General features: G+C 47.9%; 7 protein-coding genes and 2 non-coding genes across 9 annotated transcripts; 3 read left to right on the top strand and 6 right to left on the bottom strand.

Annotated features, from left to right (window-relative positions):
- Positions 1–445: 445 nt before the first annotated feature.
- ALT_2268 (EGFR-like transmembrane domain-containing protein) lies at positions 446–4,472 on the top strand (the record flags this gene model as incomplete). Its single annotated transcript, XM_033559630.2, has 3 exons — positions 446–887; positions 958–1,414; positions 4,088–4,472. The coding sequence occupies 3 exons, from the start codon at positions 446–448 to the stop codon at positions 4,470–4,472; spliced, it is 1,284 nt and encodes a 427-aa protein (XP_033415521.2).
- Positions 4,473–6,026: 1,554 nt separating this feature from the next.
- ALT_2267 (uncharacterized protein) lies at positions 6,027–7,251 on the top strand (the record flags this gene model as incomplete). Its single annotated transcript, XM_033559627.2, has 2 exons — positions 6,027–6,664; positions 6,717–7,251. 2 exons carry the CDS (start codon positions 6,027–6,029, stop codon positions 7,249–7,251), a joined length of 1,173 nt encoding a protein of 390 aa, XP_033415518.2.
- Positions 7,252–7,435: 184 nt separating this feature from the next.
- Positions 7,436–7,524, bottom strand: ALT_t052. Its single transcript is given in 2 exon segments — positions 7,436–7,470; positions 7,488–7,524. It is a non-coding gene; the product is annotated as a tRNA-Asp (tRNA).
- A 496-nt stretch (positions 7,525–8,020) lies between these two features.
- On the bottom strand, positions 8,021–9,286 carry ALT_2266 (uncharacterized protein; the record flags this gene model as incomplete). The annotated part of the gene is made up of 1 exon (XM_089599292.1): positions 8,021–9,286. One exon carries the CDS (start codon positions 9,284–9,286, stop codon positions 8,021–8,023), a length of 1,266 nt encoding a protein of 421 aa, XP_089456438.1.
- Positions 9,287–11,233: 1,947 nt separating this feature from the next.
- Positions 11,234–12,584, bottom strand: ALT_2265 (ankyrin repeat domain-containing protein; the record flags this gene model as incomplete). The annotated part of the gene is made up of 2 exons (XM_033559625.2): positions 11,234–12,414; positions 12,467–12,584. The coding sequence occupies 2 exons, from the start codon at positions 12,582–12,584 to the stop codon at positions 11,234–11,236; spliced, it is 1,299 nt and encodes a 432-aa protein (XP_033415516.2).
- Positions 12,585–14,359: 1,775 nt separating this feature from the next.
- ALT_r017 lies at positions 14,360–14,475 on the bottom strand. Its single transcript, XR_004500600.2, has one exon. It is a non-coding gene; the product is annotated as an 8S ribosomal RNA (ribosomal RNA).
- Positions 14,476–15,020: 545 nt separating this feature from the next.
- ALT_2264 (uncharacterized protein) lies at positions 15,021–15,251 on the bottom strand (the record flags this gene model as incomplete). The annotated part of the gene is made up of 1 exon (XM_033559624.2): positions 15,021–15,251. One exon carries the CDS (start codon positions 15,249–15,251, stop codon positions 15,021–15,023), a length of 231 nt encoding a protein of 76 aa, XP_033415515.2.
- Positions 15,252–19,688: 4,437 nt separating this feature from the next.
- Positions 19,689–20,867, bottom strand: ALT_2263 (P1 family peptidase; the record flags this gene model as incomplete). Its single annotated transcript, XM_033559623.2, has 1 exon — positions 19,689–20,867. One exon carries the CDS (start codon positions 20,865–20,867, stop codon positions 19,689–19,691), a length of 1,179 nt encoding a protein of 392 aa, XP_033415514.2.
- A 2,913-nt stretch (positions 20,868–23,780) lies between these two features.
- On the top strand, positions 23,781–24,731 carry ALT_2262 (enoyl-CoA hydratase/isomerase family protein; the record flags this gene model as incomplete). The annotated part of the gene is made up of 2 exons (XM_033559622.2): positions 23,781–24,063; positions 24,139–24,731. 2 exons carry the CDS (start codon positions 23,781–23,783, stop codon positions 24,729–24,731), a joined length of 876 nt encoding a protein of 291 aa, XP_033415513.2.
- Positions 24,732–24,841: the final 110 nt, after the last annotated feature.

The following is a 24,841-nucleotide window of genomic DNA, read 5'->3' as shown; positions in this document are numbered from 1 at the left end:
TAGATTAATCGAATTGTTGTGGTCTATATTGCCAAAGACTTGGAATGAAAACGAAGAGTTTAGGTGGGACTTTTGACTGTCGAGGACTCGTGGTGCAGTTGCTTTCGCCGGTGGGCGCTTAAAGAGCGCAGGCGCACAGGCATACTAAGAGTCTTGGAACTCGCCAGCACAGCGAATAAAAGTGTTACAGCACAACGCTCCAGCGAGTCCAACCATAAAAACCCTGCATCTTAACAGCCTCAACCATTCTGTCGGTAAATTACAGCGACAATGGCGCCATTTCAATCCTATTTTCGGTTCCTTGGAGGTCATATGTCAAGACGTTGATAAGGGGGCGGAGTAGACTCTCTTATGATGAGAATTACTTGATATCTTGCCTTTGCATAACTGATGATTCTGTAATGAGAACTGATGATGTAGTGATGAACGATACGCCAGACGCATTATGAAGTCCTTCAGACTTAACATCAGTCTCTTCTCGGCCATTTTATGGCTTGTTTTCCCGAACCCCTCTCTCTCAGCGTGCTACTATCCAGACGGCAGTGTCGCACCACAGGACACACCATGTCAAGACTCCACAAAGCAAGCGACCTGTTGTGGCCAGGGCTACGCATGCCTCTCAAATTCGATCTGCATGGCAACAGGCGATGAGATTAAGAAACCAGGCGCCTCTCTGTACGTTCGAGGGTCCTGCACGGATCAAACATGGCGCAGCTCTGCCTGTCCATTGTTCTGTATCAACCAGGACCCTCCGAACCGCGACAATCTTGCCGGTGGACAGGGGATTGAAAAGTGTCCAAACACGGACCTGGATATGTACTACTGCATCGACCACAATATGGGGAATGTCAACTGCAGTGCTCAACACCAGGTGTTGATTTTCCAAGGTATGTCACAGCCATATGTTCGGATGCTCGAATGCGGGCCACCAGTGTTGACTTGACTGTTTGTTTGCAGGAACACCTACCGCTGTGACTACGATTGGTGTGACAGCGACGACAAATATTCCATCTTCTACTTCATCAATATCCTCAGTCACAGCAAATTCTTCGGCGGCTGTTACAACAACCAGCTACTCAACAACGACGGGGAGTCCATCACCAGCTGCAAGTAAAGTAGCCGCGGAAACGACCACCTCTGCTGCAGTCGAGCCGAAATCCGCTCAAAATCATACCGGAGTCATCGCGGGCGCTGCAGTTGGCGGTTTTGTCTGTCTAGCAGCCATCGCAGGACTCGTGTTCTTCTTCCGTCGTCGCGCGAAGAGACAGAGAGAGGACCGACTTGGGCTGGCGCCCTCGTCTCAGTTGAGCTCAGGGAACGTTTACATGACTGATGTTTCGGTCGCGCGGCAATCTATCCCGTCCAAGCAGGGAGCGAAGGCGTTGTACGAGGCTCCTGGGACTGAGTATCGAAGGTATGAGCTTGCTGGGTGACATGATAACTTGAATCAGGGGTAGCGTGGACCTTTAATTGTAAATGATGACTGGCGATACTGTGTGAATTATAAGTGTAGCTCTCTAGATCTACGGAGGAAGGTCACATAGAGAAACACACTGAATCTGAAGTTAAGATGCATCGATATAGTTCAACAATATTTTGCAGAAAGATAGTCAAGATGTTCATCTCCAGCCCAAACCATCCAATGACTTGGTGACCTCTCTACTTCCTTGAAGCTGAGGTTTCGGGCTGTCTTTCGCGTCAACATCCCCATTCACGGCCATTGGTATGGTAGGTTACTAGGGATATATCGACTCACGCTGAAGAAACCTTTTGGATCAGCAGTATCGCCAACCATATTACTCGCCATGAATCGCATAAGAAGATCCATGTTGTCAGTTCGCTTCTTCAAGGAGTTGAATTTGATAAAGCCACTCTTGCGGATAACGATTCCCCCCTGATTGTTGTGTGCTTGTAGGATCCGCACCTTCCTTCTTCCGAGCAACGAAATAACCATTACCTTTGGGAGAGATTATTTGTTAGCTCCAACGCGGGAAACAGAAAGGATAAGACCTTCGAGTGGACGGGATACGTCAGGCCACCACTTACAGGGACAACGCTGTGGTCCTCATACTCAGGGCTGCGAGCCGTGTGATCGTCGCTGCTAAAATCGATATAATTTCCACTCTCAGATGTTTCTCGACAGGTTCGTATCCCAAAGTCAGAGTGAACATGACGAGAGAGAGCAGGCCGTTCGAGTCATAAATGCGGCGCCGGGATACCATTCCCGTGATTCATAGACAGGGTGATCAAATTTCGTCATCGATAGTGGAAGGAGAGAAATTGCTGTCTGGTTTTACATACTGCTTAACAGAACGCCAAAGGTAATAAAAGCATTAGGTCTTTCACCAATTACGCCGACAGCCAGCCACTCAATTGCTTCAGACTACGAGACCGATCTCCCAGGACTTGACTCGGAAAAGTCGAAAACGACCACATTGTCTTTGGCGACAGTGATTGTGCGCTATCTAGAGGAGGTCTCTCATATATTGAGGGCCCTGGCAATAACGTTTTTTTGTTAGTTCGTATTTCTCCCTAGTCTGAGCGTTACGGAGGTCCAGCGGAGGCAGGCGCTCCACAGGTAGTGGCTCGAAGAACGTAGGAGGAAGTGTATTCAGATAAGTGCTATGATTATCCAGATCAAGGCCTCTGCAGCCCACCTTCAGTGTCTTTAAAAGCTCAGTGTCGATGTGAGTGCTACTGCTGCAGTGCTCTTCGATGAGATCGTAAACGTCGTACATTACTTCGACGGCCTTTGAATGGGCTGCCTTCTTCTCTGCCACACCTCTTCGATCGAAGAGAAAGCAACGCGAAGAGACATCTTTAGTGATAAAGAGTCGTGCCTGGTAGATAGACGGGGTTCAGTGTAGAAGCAAGTGCGAGTGGTTGTCAGCGCCTAAGCGATTTGTCGTCACCACATCGTAGATACACATACATCATACTGCTGGCATGATTTTAGTTTCCGGGCCCCCTGGCGAGAGAATAAAAGGTCAGACCCAGCATCCATATTCAGCGGAGATACATTTCCTAATTCGCTCCCAGTAGACCATAATTTCACTCCTAACAGACTGTCATATTCACTCCAGGTAGACTGTCACTTACCTAGACTTCTCTCTTGACGGTTCGATTATGGCTTCGCTAGTCAAGAGAATTTGCAGGTTTCAAGGACTACTCTCTGATACTTTCTCTCGTTGTTTTGAATCATTCTTCACCTGGATCAGGATAATCTCGCCACAATGCCCAAGTCATCCTCTTCCAAGTCCCAGGCCAAGGCACAGCTCGGGATATCCCGGATTCTGATATTCCAGAGACCATCGGGAGTGTGGGAAGACTTATATTATGAAGCTTTCTGAGCGATGTCAAGGACAAAAGACCCCTAGGCAGTACATTGACGAAGTCCAAGAACTGACCATGGCAATTCCTGATGAATGGGACCAGTCGGTTGTCTCCATGTTTGCTAGGGGAATCACAGACCCGGTGGCTAGAAGGTCATAGATGCCGATATCCAGACTCAAAAGGCTATCTCCAAGACAGTCAAACTGGATGAGGTGATCCGGGTGGCACGAGCCTGAGAGGACGATCAAACTGCACAGATTGCAGAAGATATTGCCGCCTCCAGTTCCAAGGATGAAATGTTTGCGGACGCCTTCAACAATCAGAATCAACTTATTGGAACCCTTGCACGAGCAAAGCTTGATAAGGCGACCATAAACACTTCACCAGAGGAGATATTCAAGTCGACCTCTCAAGTGACCCAAAAGCGGTTCACGATGCGGCGCATTTACGCCCCCAAGCTCAAGAGTATTGAAAGATTCCGGGAGGCTCGGGAAGAATTTGAGCTCCCCAAATGGGCTTTTGATAAAGCTAGCAATATCCTTCGGGGATCTGCCGAGCCTAGATAGTCTAGCTGTCAGGGATTGGTACACACTAGGGGCAAACATCCTCGGAGCTATGCTCCAGTATCGTGAAACCAAACAAATAATGCTCGTGACATGCAAGTACGGATGGAAAAAGGCAGCTACAAAGAAGAAAAGAGAAAGTTACGGGAAGTTTTCTTCAAGTCGTCGAGACAGACACGACGAATCAACAGTTTCGGGGAGAAGGACAACCAAATCTGGCCTGGTTCCTTCGTCGCAGCCAGACCGCTCCAGGAACAGATGATGACCGCAGAAGGAATACATGACAGGATCAGGCGGAAATCAGTCCCTCTCCAAGCGTCTGCGTTCTTGGTCCGACACCTCGACACAGGGGGGAAAGGAGCTGCTCAGGCTCTGAAGGATCTTCCTGATGCGGACGACGGAGCCACCCCAGACGCCGCTCTATTTCCTCTTGCAATGTCTGACGGGATGCCGATCGAGTGGGCCCTCAATAGGGCCCCGACGCTCGGAAAGGGGGGTAACGGCACCGCCACTGATGTGGTTTTGTGGGCCAGTGAGACGCTGGCCAGTGGCCGCGCTTCCTATCATCGAGGTTAAGAGAAGGATGCGCCACACGACGACGCCCACAATCATAATGCAGGGAACAGTACTCCGTAAGTAATAGGGGGAACTTGCCAAACTGTGAGAGCCGAAGTTGAGCCGACATTGATTTGGTTCTGTCATTCGTAGGTTATCATTTGTACCCACGCAGATGTTAACGGGTCGGGATCGAACTTGGAAATAAAAAATGGATTTTATAGAGACTATTGGTACTCAAAGCATACAGATGTTGCGCTTGGGAGGCTTCATAGTCATGTTTTCGTTTAGATATAATTGTTTGAGAGCATAGTCGATGGCATGGGTCCAGTACACTTCAGTGAACTCAAGCCATCTTAACACATGAAGATTGATCGTACTATTTATATGAACAATCCCTCCTCCAGCTATTCCGAAGGCATATGTTCTCCTGCCTCCAACTATTTCGTTCACGATGATGACCTGAGTATTCCGTTTTATCTTCTTTGTTAGGTCAACCACTATCATCGACCCCATACGATCCCTACCCTTTCAATGATCTGAAGGAGAGGGGGGTTATATCACATGGGTTGCTGCTAAGCATGCGTGCATCAAGGGGATCCTTGCTGCGTATATCTCCTGCTACAAAGATGAAGCAACTTTGGAAAGTTCCTGATATCCCAAGGTCGCCATTGATCTTCCCTCGCGTATCTAGGTTCACCACCAATACTCCTGTTATAGCCGGTCCGAATCACCGATCCAGAGTTCATGGCATTGGTGGCCCGCTGATCAAAGAATGCCACTCAGGCTTGCCGGAAGCAGGTAATCAAGCAGACGCAGAAAATAGACGGCGCCACCTGCTTAGAGGAGTGATTACAGTGGCTGAACCGACCGGGTGGGACTCGGGGCGAGGATAAAAGGAGAAGGGAAAACTTTCCAGTCGATTGGGTACCTAGAATACGAAAAATGACATCATTTGCCAATCCACCGTTCTGGAAGACTTTGATGAAGTTGGGCAGCTGGACTCTGGTTAAAGCTTAAAGGAGAGCCTGGCAACGGCAGGATGCGAGGCAAGAGTCGGAAATAGATTCACAGCTAATGACCGGGACGACGGAATAATGAACCATCCCTCGATAATCGCCCAAGGCACTGTCATGTGCAATTCTTTCTCTAATTGGCGTAGGGAGACACTTCGAGACTCCATCCAAACCGTTGTTATTGGTTTCATTTGTTGACCTGGCGGGCTAATTACCTGGTGCGAATCGGCAGCTCCACAGTGCGACACTGCCCCTGTTGATCCAGAGTTCCAGACATCACACGATGATTTCATTGCGCTCTGTTATCCATCATATAATCATGCAATATTAAGGTATCTGTCCTTGTTTATCTGGGTGGGTGCCTGATCCTCGCCAAATAAGACAGTGATCCACCTCCAATTGCACGGTCGGTCGAAGAAACATCCCGCCATGTTACTCGAATAATCGCCGATTGCGCCCTTCATTTATTGCTTGAAACGTCCCCGTGCTCTCCGTTTCCAAAGCAATCAATATTCAATAATCGCATCAGACCACCTGTTCCTCCGCCTGCAGCTCCACCATGACCTTTCAATTCTTCCAGCGCTTTCGCAATAAAGATAAGGAGAAAGAGAAATGGAAGGGCAAAGATCGACCGAAAGACCACCTGGAAGAGGACCCTTCACACTCAGACCCGCGAACGATCCTAGCTCGGGTAGGGATCTATCATGAAACCTGCAAGCAAAATGGCAACTGTCGCGATTTCAAGGCAATGCCTCTTCCCCCGCCTCGAAGACCCTTGACTCCTCCCGACCAAGAGCTTGCGACCATCCGCAGCAGGAGCAACACCCTCACAGCCATCAATACGTCGACGACCAATTTTCTCGACTTGAACGAGAGCAACACGCTTCCCCAGGACCAGAGTCTGTTCTTCGCGCGTCTACCCAAAGAAATTCGCCAACGGATATACATTGAGCTGTTTGGTGACCGGTCGGTCCACCTCGAATATGATTTTGGCTATGCGCCGGGCTACCGTCAGAGAGATAAGCGACCGCCAGACCAATGGCGCTGGTGGCATCGGGTTTGCGATGAAGAGGACCATCCAAACCCGGGAGACATGTGCCGCATGAATGATCTGGAGGATCCGAAGCGTATTGGACGACGACAGCTATCGCGGCACAAGCTGAAGGGCGTGGCGTGGCTGCGAGTGTGCCGAAGAGCGTGAGCGCTGCCAAATTCTACAATTAGCGAGATCGAGCTGACTGTGGACCAGATACCTAGAAGCACTTCCACTTCTCTACAGCACAAATACATTCCTCATCTCCTCATCGGTCAAGTTGTGTCGATTGCCGAAGATGATTGCGCCGTCACATTTATCGCGCATCACTTCGCTAGACATCCTGCATGTCGCAAAGGCAACTACGCCGTCGACAATGACCGACCACGAGTGGGAGACATACCAAACCCTCTTCCGGACGTTGCGATTAGCGTACGTTGGTGTCAGGCGCTTGCGCTTGGTTATCCACATCTTGAACAAAAGCTGCACCCCGCGAGCTGGAACCGTTCCAGAACAGCTGGATGAAGCGTGGATTCGTTCCTGGTCGGAGCTGGCGTCTTCCCGACAGTGGGAAAAGCTCGAGATTGGGCTGCAGGATAGCTGGTTTGACGACTTCTCCGCTGCTGCAAGGCGATGGGAGGCCAGGAATGGCCGTCAACTGGAGGATTCCGGATATTCGCTGGTGCGAGTAGACGATTTCACTACATGGGATGGGAGGTTGTCGGAGATCTGGAATGCCGCTTATCTGTAAATTTATATAGTCGAGTAAGCGAGATCATGTTGCCTTTGTCGCATCCAAACAGATCTTTGAAGGCAGATGCAATTACCTTAGAAGCGCAGAATAAAATATAAAGAGAATCAGAACATAGACATGACGCTCCAAATGAAAAAGAAGAAGAGGATGGAGCAAAATTAAACGATGGAGAAAAAGAAATCTCCCCGACAGGGAGTCGAACCCTGGTCTCCCGCGCTCGTTCTCCTTGAGAGTGACAAGCGGAAATCATGACCGTTAGACCATCGAGGATTTGTTGGAGAGTTCGACATTATTTGGTTATATAAGCTTCAGCACTCTGTAGGCAGCTATGACATTCCCACCATGTTCTCCGCTTCTCCGCGCTGCACCAAAACACCAATCACTGGCAGAATGATTGGAAAGGTTCTACCCCTTTATCTGCTTTTCCCAAAGCCATCAGCAGTCGGAAAATACTGCCCGACACACCATGTCTGGTGATGAGATTAAATGTGTCGTGGATACTGATGACAAGAATCCTTCCTATGTGTCTCAAGTGGTCTATCACGAAGTACATCTACTACGGTATACAGTTATACTAGTTGCGCCCAAGTGAACAAACATCATGATCGAGCTGTGCACTTGCTTCTTTCTGTTTGCTAACTTCCATCTTTTGTTTTCTCATTTGCATCAGTCTCAACCAGCCTTTCTAAGCGTGTGTGAAAAAGCTGGAGTACTCCCGCCTGCTATCAATACACTCATTCATGGCCTGAGGAATACTTTTTGGGAGTTAAGACGGGAGCTTCTGCAGAATGATATTCATTGTTCTCTCGATTTTCTCTGTCCCCCGCACGTCGTCTTTGTGCTCAGCAATGAGTTTCCGGACATCCTCTAGAGCTCTGGGCAGCGGTGCTGACGCATTCAAAGCATCCATTCTGGCTTGAAGAGATTTGATGTCCTCGCGAATACTTCCAATCCGCGCCTGATGTTCCCTGTTCGCAGAGGCTGCCTGGCGGATCATCGTGGAAGCCATTTCCACCCATGATTCAGTCTTGCTGCTTTGGGTCGAGGCGCTTGACCTGGCTCTGCTACGTGTGTTGCGACCCGTGACGATGCGGGACTCTGGTTCCCTTTTGAATCTACAGCGAGCCCTGCTGTGTGCTGAAGACTGTTGTTGAGGGGTGGAGGTAGGTGGTTTGGTATCTGGTTCAATCTTAAGGTCAAGTTGGGAGATTCGATTTACCGGCTCTGACTTGATCGGAATGTCCTCCTTTTTCAAGGTACTCGACGTGGCTTTGCCGCGTTTGCTGCGACTGTTAATCTGGGTCTCTGGTTTCCTCTTGAGCGTACGCGGAAGGCGATGTCTCTGGCTTCCATTGACCACCTCTGACTTGATGGTTCTCTCTTTTTTCACAACCTCTTTCTTCACCACCTGCTTTTTCACGTCCTCCCTTTTGACCTCCTCTTTTTTCACGTGGACTATGTCTGTGGTGCCTTGAGCGTCCTCCGGTTCCTCGTCTGGACCATAACTGACCACGATCACATCTTGGCCATCTTCGGTTTCCGTCTCAGTGACAACAGTGGGTCGCGTAAGGGTGGCAGGGCAATCAAGGCTCACTTCCTTGGCCCAAATAACCGGAGTCCCTGCCATGCCATCCCAGGAGACGCGGTCCTCATCATCGAATGTCAAACCCGTAACACCCCGCGACGAGACGATAATGGCACCCTGATCTTTAGCCCAGCTGGGCACCTCGACACGCCCAAAGTAGATCGAATTCTCCCTAGTAACATACGACGGTGGCTCAATGAACCAAGAATCCATCATTCTTGCTATTTCCCCGCCCAGGACATATCGCCCTCCAATTTCGGGATAGTAGTATCGGCCCTTGCGCTCAATCCACACCGCTGGACCCAGCGGTGCGCGCTCGAACCTCATTTGACCTCTGCTGTTGAAGTCAAATGGCCAATTCTCAAAGCGGATCTTGGAGATCTCTTGAAGAGGAGCTTGAAAACAACCGCATCTGATAAACGCGTCCACGAGGGTGGATATCCCCATACATCATAGTCCCAGACCGCATCCACAACCCTCCAAAACCGGGCCATCTCATCCAGGTCTACTCGGTTAGGTACTTGCGGTAAAACAGAGAACCCCGGTCCGTCGCTCCATCGCCATGGAGTTGGGTGAAACTCTGCGTCCCTAAGGCATGCCTGTTCCACCAATTGTTCACAGCTCAAGGGCATCTTGCTCTTTGCTCTGATCTTCTCGTCTTTGTGCCGAAATACTCGGTCCTTGTTTTGTTCGATTGGGATCGGCGTTGTTCTCAAGGGATGGATTCGAGAGGCAATTCCTTCGCGGGGAGAATCCTCATTGAACAAGGGCGGCAATCGGACTGAGGGTTTGGTATCAAGATGGTTCAGGGGTACCGTACCGAGTACACCAATGCGAGCACTTGTCTATTGCCAGACAATAGAGTTGTTGTTCTGCTCCACTGATTGTTGTTGAACTTCTTGTCGGCTCCTGCACCATAAGTAACTATTGATGTGATCATTTTCAAACACGCGCTGCGTGACGCGCAAGAGAAAATTTATTTTGGCCGGTTTGTACATTCAGTCCATTGTAAATCCGCCACTATTATTAGTCCGAAATTTACTCGGTACGGTAGTCGGTACTCCTGAGTCCTGACCACCCGAACACAAGTTACAACTAGGATTACAGATCACATTCGTTAGTTTAATCTTTCCTTTAGCATTAGTGAAGCATAAATTCGCTATGCAAAATAGCATATAAAGCAAAAATAGTACAGCAGATCCTCACATTAGAAGATGATGAGGTCCAGGATCTCCTCTGTTGTAGGGCTTCAATACTTCATTTCGTATAAGTCACCCCTGGAAATTAATTAGTTGTGTTGGCAGTGAAGTAGCGGAAGGATGCCTGCTCTATTGATATCAATCAACCCACCAGACTAGCGCAAGTCAAAAATAACTTTCCATCCGATTACGAAGTATCCAGTCCTCTATTCGCAACTTGAGAGAACGTAGTAAGTAAAAACTTTACTAGTGAGCATAAACCATCAAAGCAACCACTGCTCACATGTCTACAATGACATTAATCTGGCTATGCCAATGTATATTCTGTGTCAAGTCTTGCTACCTGATGCATTAGGGTTAGCACATCACGTGCTGGACCCTGTTTCTGGCCACGCATGACCCATTTGGCAGTACTGTACGCCGTACCAAATGAAGAATGTGCCATCTTTAGAGTTGCATAACCAAACCACTAGAATCAAATCTGACCCTCACCAAACTTGCAGTAGTGAGGGTTTGGTTCTAAGCCTATGGAATCACACTGGTTTTGGTTTCCCTAGGTTAGAACTAATTTGAGTTTAGTTAAAACTATCAGTTTTGATTTTTGAGGTTTTATTAGATTTGAGTCTCAGCCGCACTCTGTAACTGGAATTTCTCATATATGAGTTTATCATGACAACGAGCGACAGTCAATCACAGGTCTTACGCTGTATTACTGGAGCCATCCCCCCTTCTATTCTTGGGGAACTCCATGAATTTTATGCTGAGTAGACGTCCCGGCCCAATGAAGTTGCTAGAAGCAGGGGTCGCGGCGCGCACCAGGGCCCCCCGCGGGGGCACTCAGTCCACTCGCACATAGGCACGGGGTTCCCACTCACGAGCGTGACTTGAAATATTAGGCGGAGGTTATATACGTAATCCGACATACGAGAGGAGGCAGTTTACTGGGCATGAGTTTAACGTGGCCCAGTTCCTCCCTGCCCGCGCGAGCCGAATCCTTTACATGTATTTGGTCCGTATCCGGCCCATTGCGGAGCTTCTTTCCGTGGACAGGACTCTTCCCCAACACACCCCAACTAGGGAATCAATTAACCTTCTAGTCTCTGATCCAGGGAGGCCATCTTCCAGGCTCAGGCATCCTGGAAGGAATGAGTGCTTTTTACATTGGCGACATTAAAGGTTATTGCCTCGTCTCTCTTTAAGAGCTCGTCACTTTCGCATCCCGCCACCCAAGTATCCGCTGCACAGCAGCCGGAATCTCCGCCTCATCCTCCTCCGCCTCCTCCTTAATATTCTCCGCCCATCCCACGATGTCAGTCCCGCACCCCTTTAAAACATCATACGGCGAGAGACCCAGCTCCAACAGAATTCCTACAACCTCATCATGTCCCTCAGTGAACTGATAATGAGCCAGATTCATCGCCGCATGCAATGCCGTTCCAAACTCTCCTTTGTGCTTGAAATCAGCATCTGGATGTTCAGCAAGCAGCTTTCGCAGATTGTTCACATCCCCGGCTCGACATAAATAATGCACGATAGATTCTTCGTCACAGCTGAGAAGATTCACAACGACATCTTTTCGCGAGAGGAGGATTGACACGGCTTCGCGGTTATTGGCGTGCGCGGCAGTCATGAGCACTGTTCGGTTGTTATTCACGGCATATCCGCTCTGGAGGTTCACGTCTGCGCCTGCCTTGAGGAGGACCGAGAGCGCGGCTGTGGCGTTTGCGTAGGCGACTGATGCCTGGAGAGGCGTGTGCCATCGCCCTCCAATGTGGTTCACGTCTGCGCCGTGGGCGAGAAGTAGCTCGACTATCTCCAGCTCGTTGAGGGCGGCGGCATTGTAGAGAGCACTTCCGAAGAGTTTGTTGCGATGGTTTACATTCTCTGCCTTTTCGTTGGACAGGAAGTCGCGGACGGACTGGACGTTGCCGCGTAGGACTAATAATGGGAGAAGATCTGAACTTGTCACCGCTAACTCGAGCCCATCGACCACGTTCACTTCGACGGTACGGGGCGATTTCCAGAGACCCGGTTCAAGGTGATGCATCGTCTCCTTAAATTCGTTGTTGAACACGAGCGCCATGCTTACTAGATGGATGGACTCTTCCAGAAGATCCACCTTTTCATTCTTATCCGCTTGGCGTTCCGAAAGAAAATGACTGATAGAGTCCGCCGTTGCGAAGATATAGCCCAACACATTTTCTCTAGAAGACGCAGCGCTCCCCCGTCTCCGCCGGGAATGTGTCAGCAGGACAGTTCTGACAAACCAAATTACCGAATCCGCCGGCCACTCATTTTGAATTTCATCCGGGAGGTAGTTGTAGCTAGCACAGACCCCCGAGACAAAGCAGCGGGACCATACTTCATCAAAGATGCCTGAAACAAGATCAGTGCGATAGTCGTAATCGATTATGCTTCACGGACGTACGACAGACAAGGCGCACATTGGTTAGTTCTTGCTGATGGTGGAGTATTACGTCTCCCCTCGCGTTGACCGGGAGGAGCGAGCTGATGATTAGCTCGAAGATCTCGGGCGGGAGATTCATGATGTTCCTGTGAGCGTTAGCTAGTGTTCCTACTAAAGAGGCCAATAGTAGATGGATTACATTCTGCAGTGGAGCTTGCCTCTAGAATCGCGTGTGGTGCAGCTAGCAAGAATGATATTCACCAAGATCTGCAAGACCCCGCGTCCACCTGCGGCAATCACCAACCGACCCCCATCTCTTATTTGAGATAAACATAAATTCACGTGACGTGCTGATGTATGACATAATCCAATAAGATCTCATCGATCTCCCTTGAGCCCAAGTGTAAGCTAATAAGTCCCCCACTTGGGACGCAATGCCCAGACATTTACCATGGCTCGTCCATCTACTGTGCTTCTGGACTTACCACCCGAACTGCAACTCCAGATTTTCAGCTATCTGGATTATTCTTCGCGCTTGGCTTTGTCGCGAACAGACCGATATTTCAGGTCTGTCGTTGAGGTTGAGAAACCCACTACAGTGGAGCAAAAGCTATTATATCTGTGTGCTGTAGAAACCTGGACGGGGTATTGTTTTAAGATGGAGAGCTCCTGATCTCACTGGCGTCGGATGCTAACTGAAACAGATATAAAGAGTACTATGCCTGCAGCCGCTGTCTCAAGCTCTGTTATAGTTATGAGTTTGCAGACAAATAAGTAATGGGCAAACGTGGAAAATGCCATGCTCAAAATGATCAATGATTCTGCCTCCATTGCGGTGTTTCACGATGCATCTACCAAACAGGACAGGTCATATGGATTAATGGACGTAATCATTTCCTGTGCTGCCATTGCCGGGAGATATGTGGATCTGGAGTCTTTTGCATGGCTTGTTGCAGCTGCCAGAATTGCCTGAATCAGAGAACGACTAGGAAAAGACTTGAGGCTTCTATTAAGCAAGAACTGAGGGAAAATGATCGCTGTACCCGCTGCCTAGAGAATACTTTGAGGTACCTAGGGGATCCCGGACCGTCCCGTGGTGCGACTACAGCTGATGCGCTGCTCTGTCTGCCGCTCTCAATAAAGATGGCTGAAATCAAAGAAGACTTCGGGATGGTTGCAAGTCCCGAATGGTTTGAAGAGGATATTGCGAAGGGAATATTTTAGCCATGGGTCTGTAACTTTTTACCCTATCTACAGGACTTGTTCAGGTACACTTGATTGCAAAAATGGCGCCCGGGTCTTATACTCTTCGATTGCTTTCTATACCCCTGTGCCAGATCTGCTAAACTACTTTTGTTATTCTTCCGAATACCACTATTGCAACATCCCTGTATTGCATTTTATGAATGCATTTCTAACCTGTATAATTTACAGTACCTTGTACTAGGCATACACATGGCTTAATATTTCCCAAGCCTCAGAACCCGGTCGATCATCCTTGTGCGGCGACGGAGATGGCGACTAACCTTGCTGTATCGCCTTGGTATTCGACCGCCGGGCAGCAATTAGGCTATCCTTATTCAGAACTGGCGTGACCTTAAACTTATTAATATCCTCCCCAGTTCACCTTCTTCCTGATAAGGGGCCTCAAAAGTATAGGTCTTTTGCAGACAGGAGCCTTAGTGACTGGTAACAATGCATAATGTGACCGCACTGCTACATTACGTGCGAACATCACACCAGTATAGTGCTGTTGAAAGAGGACACATCAGCAGGACAGGGGTTAAGTGGGGTCACTAGGTGTGTAGTATTAAGGTTCAGGTAGTTTAGCTGAGCTTCAGGTGAACAGGCTGAAGAGGGTGAAGAGAAAGTAGCAAGGGTGCTAACTAACAAATCAAAAAAACATGGTGATCCAACATACAACAGCTGGTATTCGCTGGTGGTCACCCACCCAACTACTAACCAGCCGGCGTGTGGCTTAAGAACGGCTGAGCGGACGGGAAGCCCTGTTTTCCACACCCTATGGTCGTATGTGCTTTACATTTCAGGTATAGCAAATGATATCGTGAGAGAAGTTTGCTGTAGAAGGTGTGAACACACTAAGTGGTGACAGATTTCAGGCTGACCGACGCTAATCTACAAAAGTGCCAAGGTGTCGACAACGTATCCCAAACAAGCAAAATCTTCGGCAACGCCATACCTGTGGGGATGATAATCTAGAGGTTAGATCGACGCCGGTCATATTCTGAATCACACTGTAACAAAGCTAGGGACAGCCCCAAGCAGCTCGGCTATTTGGGTCAAGATCCAGCGGAACAATGCTCAACAGATAAAGCTTATCTAGATATGGTAAGAGGGATATATTCATGCAAGACCGGAGAAAGTCTGTTCTCCAATAATGGGGTGAGCTAGATAGAATGGAGATCTATGAGCTGTCTCCCAGCCACCCCTGCATCTCCCCGTAATCAAATGGCCCTAGAAACCCCAACTCCAACTCATCCGCAGACACATCCCAGTGGCTCAGAAAAAGTCCATTCGGATCTACAAAAAGGTTCTCCTGCAGGTGCAGCTGCCCCTATCCCTGGTCCTGTCGGGCCAGATTGCGATCGCTATCTACATGACTGCCATTCTCCGCCATGACCTGGGTCCGTGCCGTCCGGAGGAAGAGCAAGGTGTTGCGCGCAGACACGCTAAAGGAACTCATGAACGCGAGGATCTGCTCGCATGTTGACCAAGCTTCGTGTACGATACTTTCGTCGAGCTCGGCCAGAATCGTGCGGCAGGAGGAGGACATAATGAGCACCATCCCCGCTGTGGAAGTATCTGTCCAGTTATTAGATATCTACCCAACCGGATCATAAGGAAGGAAAGGTGTTACAGAAGCCATTATACCACCATGGGTCGGTGGCGGAAGTCTGATAGGTTTCGTTGACGGAGACGAGGGCAATGGCTGCGCGGACGCAGGCGGCGGCACACTTGGAGAGGATGGAGGTATATATGGTGCTGGAATTGGAGCTGGAGCTGGGGAGGTTGTCTGCTTGAGTTCGCGGGTGTGTGCATTCGGAACAGAGTTGGTCAGGATGGGTCGGTAGAGAAGGAGACGAAGGTATAGGTATCTAGCGTGGAGGACGTTTCGCTGTCGATGGAGAGTAGTTTGTTTGGGATTGGTAGCTTGGTCTAATGGAAGGTTCTAATTGAGGAAAGGGGGAAGGATGTTTTTGTACTCAAAGAGTTCTCTTCAAGTTCGATGATGATGTCTAGCCTGCCGTGTTTGGTTGTGTGTCTTTTTGACCCAAGGCTGCTGCGACCGCGCCATGCTTGGTAGATGTTGGACAGGATACTGTCGAGAATGCGATATAGCTCAATGGTGGAGATGTAGAAGGCCATCAGTGATGGGGTTCCAGAAGAGTGTTCTTCCTCCTCAGTGCCTGGTAAGGGAACACTCAGGAGGTGTGAGGTCATACTTGGTCTACCATAAGTAATACTCACAATCCTACAAACTGATCAGTCATGCCTTATACTGCTATTAATAGAAAGGCATATATATCTATCATTATACAGCCATACTATATCTACTACTAAATCTCCTGCTCTAGCAGACTCTTTTACTTATATAGCTATATCTTATAAAGTCCTATCCCCTAGGTAATTTAATATACTACCCCTATTAAGTTCTAGTATTAGTATAGATATAGTATACTTTATAAATATAGTATAATAACTAGCAGTATCTATATAATATTAATAGTCTAAATTAGAGTTGCATAACCGAACCGCTAAAATCGAATCCGACACTGGTCAAACTAGGCAGTTTCCCGCAACTGTTCTTTCCATTTTGATCAACTGCCAGACGCCTTGAATAACCTGTACCCGTCTGCTATCCATCTATGCTACATAACTGTTCATGACCTATTATTCAATATTTCTTCTCAGCGTCTGGAGGATTCGCCAGAGGATGGAGAGTGAACTTAGCTGAGTAACATACCTGCATTACCACAGATTCTAAAGCAAAAAAGAACATTGAGACAACTAACACTGGTGAGCTCCCTTCACGATGCGACTACGAAGGAGTCGGGCAACTTAAACCTGCTAGATTACGATTGTTAGCATGGCTCCTACCTGTGCTGGTGAACGGAGGGGGGCGTGGCTAATAGTCGGCTTTCTATGTGAGACTATCAATACACCCATCCCGTAGCTGGCCGTTGGTGACCATCTCCTTAACCGTGTTTTAAAGGCCGTTGGCCGTAACTTCGTATACCATGCAAATTTGTATGGGACCTTAAGTCCCTAGTGGACCCACTCTTAGGCCGTCAGTGAAATGGTGGGGATTGGTCCACATGACTTGAACTATACCCGTATGGGTTTACTGGGATGCATGGTCTACTGTATGTGTTGTCAGCGGGCGGGGTAGTGTGGTATAAAGCATGGCTTGTTCCCTTCCTGGGGGCTATTCTATCTACTTCACTCAATCTGAGAATTGTCTGTTGGGCCAGTGAATGTGGTGTACGGATATTCCTCTCGTCGGCGTTTGACTGGTTCTAAGCGGGGTTATTCGGGCAATCGGTATAGTCGGCTTAGGCGTTGGGGCTACGGGAAGATGGATGAGGCCCGGGGTACGTTAGTTCATACGAGAGCCTTGTGTTGTCTCCTCATTGAATGGAATTTCTATAGGGCGATTATTTGACAGAGGAGACGGCTTTGGGCACGGAGTGCAGGAGGTAATCTCAGGTTGGTCCTCAGAAGTTAACATACATGACGAGATGGAAACGCAGGAGGATGCAGTTGGAAGGAGTATTGAAAATGATGCGGGTGACGGAATGGTGATGGATTATACTTCGAATGGGGATGGTGAAATCAATAAAGATGGTGATGGTGATTGGATAATGGGCGGACTTGATGAAGGGCAAGGTGAAAATGATAATGGCAATGTCAATTCTAGGCCCCAATCAATTCCTATTGAACAAAGTCATCAGTCCCCACCATATACTGGTAACCCCAGGAGTGTGCTTGGAAATGTGGATGATATTGAGGCTGGAAGGGAAGGTGGCGAGATGCCAGGAGTTGGGTCTGGACAGGTCTTGACGGTGGTGGTTTGGAGTTGGGTCTGGACAGGTCTTGACGGTGGTGGTTTGGAGCTGGTCCTATTGGTGAGAATAGGCCTAGAGCAGATTGATATAATTGATATGCATCGGATCGGTCGTCCGGGCTAGATGTGGAAAGGTTGTCGTCGAAGAGGGTTGGTTCGCGGGGAGGTGGTGATTCGAACAGGCTGCGTGCGTCGATTAGAAAACGTTGGGTGCGGGTTTTGTTGACTCAGTTGGATTATGAGGCAGGTGAAATGGGAAGAGAGTGTGAGTGATGAGGTGTTTGATGGAAGGTATTGTTTATTGATGTTGGAGGGTCTATGGTAGGAGAAGTATGCCTGAGGGTTGTGGGATGCGAGTTTTTGGATTCGTTTAAGTGGAAATCTTCTTTTGGGTAGTGTCAATCTTTTGTCTGCTAAGATATAACGCTCATTAAGTACCTTGTTTGATTTGAATGAATGATATGATTGGTATTGCTTTGTTTTCCTGTTCGAGTAATCGATATTAATGCCCATGGCAGCAGCCAGTCCGTCCGCTCTTCCAAGGGTACCAAGGTTAGCGAGCCCATATCCGATGGACTTGCGCTGCCAATCTCGCCCCTTAAACTCCCATTGTCTACTGCTACTGAACGACAACTGATGTATTTGATCCAAATCAGTAGTTTCTCCAGAGTCTCTTGGCGACTAGGATGAACTTCTGTGTTGACCAGATTGACGGTGCGCCTCTCCCGTGCAGGGGAAACGAAGGAAAGTCCGAGCTCTGGTTACCAAGTGGATTCCCTGTCCCTGTTTCTCGTCATCCCATATTTCATTTGATTACATATTTGCTTCCCTATTCGCGATATCATTGCCCTCTCGTGACCGCCGGCTACTTTCGAGTCTTTAATGATAGTAACACTTCCAACACATATAATCTCTTTGTTCCTTATTCTACTAAAAATATTTGGACCTTGCTGCTAGGCTTTGGTAATGAGCTGGTGAGGCAACTGCCCTTATAGAAATGCCCATCTAACCTGCAGTCTCTGATCCGAAGTAATTGGTCCAATCCTCTAGTCATAGTTAATCAGCTCCAGATTCAAATATTGTAACCACCCCTGTCACAAGGTAGTAATGCTATTTCTGTGATGAGGTAGGAGAGCCAAGTGTTAGATATGTTGCAACATGAAGCAGCTATCCTTGGGATCGATGAGCAGAATCAGGATTCCTATTTATTTATACCCTTCCTGCCTAGATTTGTCAAGATAGCCCAGATGCTTGTTATCTAGAGAGCAGTCCTGGCCGTAGAGGAGAATAGCTAGCAGTAGCAGTCTGATTTGCCAAACTGGGTACAAGAATGATTTGTGATCTATGGGAGTGCTACTCCTGTGGGCTGGGCCTCGCGACTGCGTACCTATTGGGGAAAAGATTAGCAAGCACTCAACAACCATAAGTATGCATGACAGCCTTATAGTTTCTTAAATCTCTGTTTACTACTATTCAGAGGAATACCCAGAAAGGCATATAAGTTTAAAGTGCAAACTAGTGATAACTTAAGAATCTACAGTATGTTACTTATCAATATAGATATCATGATTGATCCTAGTTATATAAATCCTTCAAAAGCCCAGCAACTACCTTTAAATCTAACTCACCTTCCAAATCCTCCTTATAGAATCCCATCTCTACTAACATCTCATGTACAGGCTCTATGACCTTAAGATAATAATACAAATAATGCACCATACTGCGGCCCTTATTATTTTTAATCCAAAATAGAGTAAATGTGTGCATTAAAACCTGTATTATTAGGGTTATTAGGACAGTAGGATAGTTTAGCTATAGTATCACTATAAAATATAGTACCATCCAGCCTATCGCTATATAACTCTATGCATTAATGTCTACTCCTATAATAAGCAGAACCTATGCTTTAGAAACACTACTAATAATGGCAGCACAGCTAAGTGGAGTGACCGTATCATAATGATCTTCTATTCCAGAGTCACTCATATGCATTTCTTCTAGCATGCTCTTTCTGTAGTTGTAGCCTATAATTAAGAGGGAATTATCTACACACATGGATACATCCACCCTGCATGCAGATACAAAGTTCGTACCCCTTTAGGTTTTTACTAGAAAAGCGTTAGCGAGATTTCAGAATTATAGATGCATAATATGCATCTACAAATATTTTTCCATGATGGTTTTTAGTTTCTCATGATCCAGCGCTCTGACTATCTTTCCGCGAGGGCCTTCCATGTCTTCAGCGCCTACTAATGCATTGTAGATCGCTTCCTCCGTGGCGTCAGCTGCACCTTCGAATAAAGCGTTAATCGTCACATCCTGCACCACAGATATCTTCTGCTCAACTGTTGGCTTCCAGCTGAAATCTGGAGCTCGTGGAATCTGTTCGGCCGTACTGAAGGCGATGAAAATATCCCCGGAGCTATTTGAGCCCCATCCTCCCACGCGTGACAGCCCAACAGTCGCTCGTTTGGCCAAGCGCTGGAGCTGGGTCGGATGAAGTGGCGCATCTGTTGCGATCACCACGATGATACTTCCGTCCTTGGCCTTGGTTGCATCGTCCTCTTTGGCTGCTGCTGCGGCGGCAGCCGCCCCGTCTTCTTGCTCCATCAGTAGCCCAACAGGAGCGCCGCCGAAGCGGAGATCTCTCTTCGCGCCGTAGTTTGCCTGGACCAAAGCAGCAACAGTGTAGTTTGTCTCAGCGCCGAAAGCCACCCCATCAATAACACGACTGGCACTCCCAGTGCCGCCTTTGAAGCCTTGGCACATCATGCCGGTTCCCCCACCCGTGTTACCTTCTTTCACGGGGTCGGCGCTGGCCTGGTCAATTCCTCGAACAACCATATCCGACGTAACTGCCATAGCACCAATGTCGCTGAGGAAAAGATCGCACGTTTCGGCCACGACCGGGAGCAGGAACCAGTCCACCAATCCGGTTTCCTTGTCCTTATACTCCCGAACAGCATACTCGTAGACCCCGGTGTAGCATGCACCGACCGAGAACGAATTAGTGAGAATGATCGGGGAGTTCAGTAGACCAGTCTCATCCAACCAGTGTGAGCCAGTCATTTCGCCAGATCCATTAAAGCGAAAATACCCTGCGTAACAGCCCGAGTTAAACCAATCCCGGCGGGGTAGGATCGTGGTTACACCTGTGTTGACCGCATGGCTGGCTGTCGTAGAGGGGCGCTTGATTGACTCAGTATGAACCAGAACACCTGGAACATCAGTTAGGGAGTTTTTGGTTCCAGGCCGGTGACGACCGAGGTAGAGTTTTGGCAAAAGCTCCCGGATACGAGGTCGTGCTGAAGGTGAAATTGTATTGATAGCTGCCATAGTGTTTCTCCGGTCTGGGTAGATAATGATGGGTTGGGAGTTAGCTGCAAGGAAAGGACGTAAATTTGCAAATTTCAAACTTGCCTTTAACGGCGCTTTATATAGGTTAATAGCCTTCTACTACTGCAGTAGCCTAGCATCGGGATCTGTTTTAGGCCTAGCCCATCCCGACTCCACGCTCAATCTGGGCTAGACGGGAAGCATGATACCTGCAACTTCCCATTTTCGCACCTAAATGATTTTAAATCTTTGACCCACGGCTGATACACACGTGAGTCTGGCAGGTTTGGGGGAAGATGTGGTCTTTTCAATCCGGCAGAGTCACTCTAGTGCACTTAGTTAGAATGTAATCAGCTCATAGAAGGCGCGGAGGGAGTGCTAGAAGACACAGCAGGAGGACTGGGGTTGAGCGGGGTCACTGAGTGAGCAGTATTGAGGTTCAGGTGAGATCCAGGTGAGCGGTGGCGAAGGGGGTGATGAGGTTGAAGATAAGGCAGTAAGCATATCCAAAGCAAAAGACTAGATGAATGAGAAAACATACAACAGCCGGGATTCGCGGGGTCAATATGCATGACAATAATAGTAAGAAGGTTATGTATCACCTAGACCACTGTATTAAAATAATATGTTAAAGTCTTATTTGTTCAGCGAAGATCACTATCAATATGTGGGAATGGAATGAAGAAAAACAGATAGTCACTATGAGGGCAGATAATATGCACAATTATCAGGACTTCTAAGGCTATTAGGTAGTGAGTACTCAAGAGACTGGCAGGAGAATTTAATCAGATGATATATCTGGCTGATTCTTGATACGTGTGAGCGGGTTTGCCTGAATATCATCTGCTGATGGTGTATACCTATATGTGTTATGCCCATGCTCCTATGCAGCTCTATAAAATGATAGTTGAGTCCTGTTCATGATGTGACAGTCTAGTCTTGTCCAGCTCATACACTGGCAAGGCTTCATGTATCTTGAACCTGCAGAAACCACTAAGGGCATCTTGCAGAATATGTATCTTTGATTCCAGAAAGACTGGGCATAAAGCTTCCCGGATTTGCCTTAGTGGGAGTCTTTGTCTATGAGGTCTACACTTTGCTTTTATTTTTTGCACTGATCACTTTTTCCATCAACATCGTCTTCTCCGCTCCCGTCAAAACGCCAGCTTTACTAGGCATTCCTTCACCAATACATCTCTTCCCGGTTATTCTCGTTCTCTTTTTTGCGGTGCTACCCTAGATCCTACCTCTATTAAGATGTCCGGAGTACGGAGTACCTTGTAGGGGAAAATCTGGGGGCTGAACATTTTAAGCTTGGTCTGGCCTCCGTTCGGATCCTCGCCGGTCGAATGAAGTAGGTGCGGAGGGAATAGGCCTGTGTTTACAAAGCGATAGCTGCCGAGTATCCTGGCATCGGCAGGTGGGCAAATTTTGACGAATTTTTGACCTTGTAATGACAGTTTTGTGCATGGGGTGACCTGCGCCTTGCCAGTTATGACTATCTCCTCATTCGTGTCAAGACGCCTTCACATAACGAAGACACGGAGGCGTCTTGCTTAAGAAATGTCAATGCAATGATCCGAGTCATTTGAGGAAAAATATCCTAAAGGTTTGGCCAACCAAATGAGAAGCCACCCCAAAACATGAAAGGATCCGAATGTGGACTTTATTACTATCTGCATAGCTTGGTCCGTCCTATAGCTCACCCTCTTGCCTTATCTATAATGATACAAATATTAGATTTCTTGACTGAATCATAGTCCTGCAACTTCCTCGGCTCAAGCTTTATGTGATATAACAAATTGGAATCCTCGTAAATCTGGATGGATATCAAACCTCAAAGTAGACTTTAGCCTCATTTACTGCCTTTAGTAGTGAGCTAGGCCGGATAGTGGTACCAAAGGACTTGCTTCGCCGAACAAAAAGAAACTGACATTTCGATGAATGGGCTCCAGCACGCGGGGGATTTGAAATGGTGGGGACATTGAAAATGAACACCAGGAAAAACTTAGTCAAACCTAACTCGAGTAAGTGCGGCTGTATTCAACATCTATCCGCTCTTTCGTGCCTTTTCGATTGACGAGGCCAAAGATGCTTCCATCCGGCTGTCTGCGGGATTGATTCAGTTGCTTGAAACATAGGGAAAAAATAAGCAGTGTTATCTTCGCCGTGATATATTGGATCTAGCCCTAACTAATCCATTCCAATGGGATAGCGTCGCGAGATAGTCAAGTTTCATTCTGTTTGACTTTCTTAAGTTATACTCCAATTTGTCCTGCGAAGGATAAGCTGCATGGTTCTGTGCCTCTCCGCAAGCGTTCCGTGTCTGTTTGGGCAAAGACTCTCTCGGTATGGTACAGCTGATAGGTACCCGAGGACGCTGATCCCTGCTTTTTAGATTCACTCCCTTGTATCTGGTGAGCTGGCAGCAAAACAATCCCCCTATGTCCGGCAGACTTAGCTGTCTGCCTATGGTGAACATCTTTATCTCCGATCCTGCTTACCAGAATGCCAAACTGGTGCGATTAATAACCAGTAGTTAACTAGTTAGTTAGCTTAGTGCGGACCAATTATTAATCAGACCTGTGTTCGGCAGATCACAAATCAGAAGCTCAGCCTGCCCGAAAGGCAAAAGCTAAGGATGGGCAGATCCACCGCAATAGGACTTTCTCTCGGAAATATACTTCGGGAGCTAAATCAGTAAGAAACCCTACTCTGCGTATGTTGCACTCTGTATCGGTGGTGTCTAGCAGGAAGAAAATAACATGCGAATAAGTTATATATAAATGATATGTAGTAACTGGCACAAGAATCCAAATCCAACATAACTCTTCTACTCTTGCTCCATATACAATTGCAAAGTATTACCTTTTCGTCAACTGGAAAAACCACCACCACATTTCTCTATACAGAATGATGCCCTCCTGGTTGACAGTTCTCTTGTTATCTACCTTAGTTGTGGCCCTCGACCTACCCAGCTATGAAGGGCTTCTGACCTCACAAAAACCAGGTGTCCTGGAAGTCACGTTTCATAACAGACATTCAACAACAAACCTTTGGAACAGAGATACTCTATTCGGCCTGACCGACATAGTGCGCAGACTCCAGAATGACAATGAAACCAAGGCTGTGGTCTTTAAGAGTGATATTCCCAAATATTTCCTCAATCATTTGGACCTCCAAATTGAGCCCTTCGGTTAGTATAACTAAGTCGGAGCCTGCAAAGCACTTGCTCCACCACCTATGAAGTAGTTCTGACTGAATCTATTAGATCCCACCGTTGCAAGTCGTACGATTGAACTGTTATACAACATGACAAACCTGCCCCAAGTTACAATTGCTGCTGTCGAAGGGATAGCACGGGGTGCCGGGAACGAGTTCCTTATCTCGCTCGATATACGATTTGCGACCAAGGCCCACACGCTGTTGGGACAACCGGAGGTGGGAATGGGCCTAATGCCAGGCGGCGGAGGTGGTCAATATTTACCTCGCTTGATTGGACGCGGTCGTGCAATGGAGTTTATATTGAGCTCGAAAGATGTTACTGCTGAGGATGCGGAGGAAATGGGTTGGATTAACCGAGCCTTTGATACGTCAGCCGAGATGCATGCGCATATCGACAACCTTGTGTCGCGCCTGGTCTTATTCCCACTTGGATCTCTTGGAGCTGCCAAGCAGTCTATCAATCGGGCAACAAGACCCCCTCTAGAGGACCTCTTGATGGATGCCGAAAGTTTCTTAGAACGCCTGGCTAACCCGGCTGTGCAGATTACCATTGCCCGAGCACTGACCGCAACCAGGAACCAGTCAGACAGCTACGGGGAGCAGTTTCTTGGGGAGGCTATTCCCACCTTTTACAATTAACCTACCGTGTAGCTGGTTATGCTTCTCAAGCGCTGGCAAACTGGTTTTATTGGTCTCTTGCAAGCTGATAAAGTCGTTCTTAGAGCTTACTTTGTCAAGAATATGTTTGT

This window comes from Aspergillus lentulus, assembly GCF_001445615.1.
Source record: "Aspergillus lentulus DNA, contig: Alt04, strain: IFM 54703, whole genome shotgun sequence".
NCBI classification, from domain to species: domain Eukaryota; kingdom Fungi; phylum Ascomycota; class Eurotiomycetes; order Eurotiales; family Aspergillaceae; genus Aspergillus; species Aspergillus lentulus.
The sequence above is the reverse complement of the archived record's forward strand: the minus strand, read 5'-3'. Positions and strand labels throughout refer to the sequence as shown.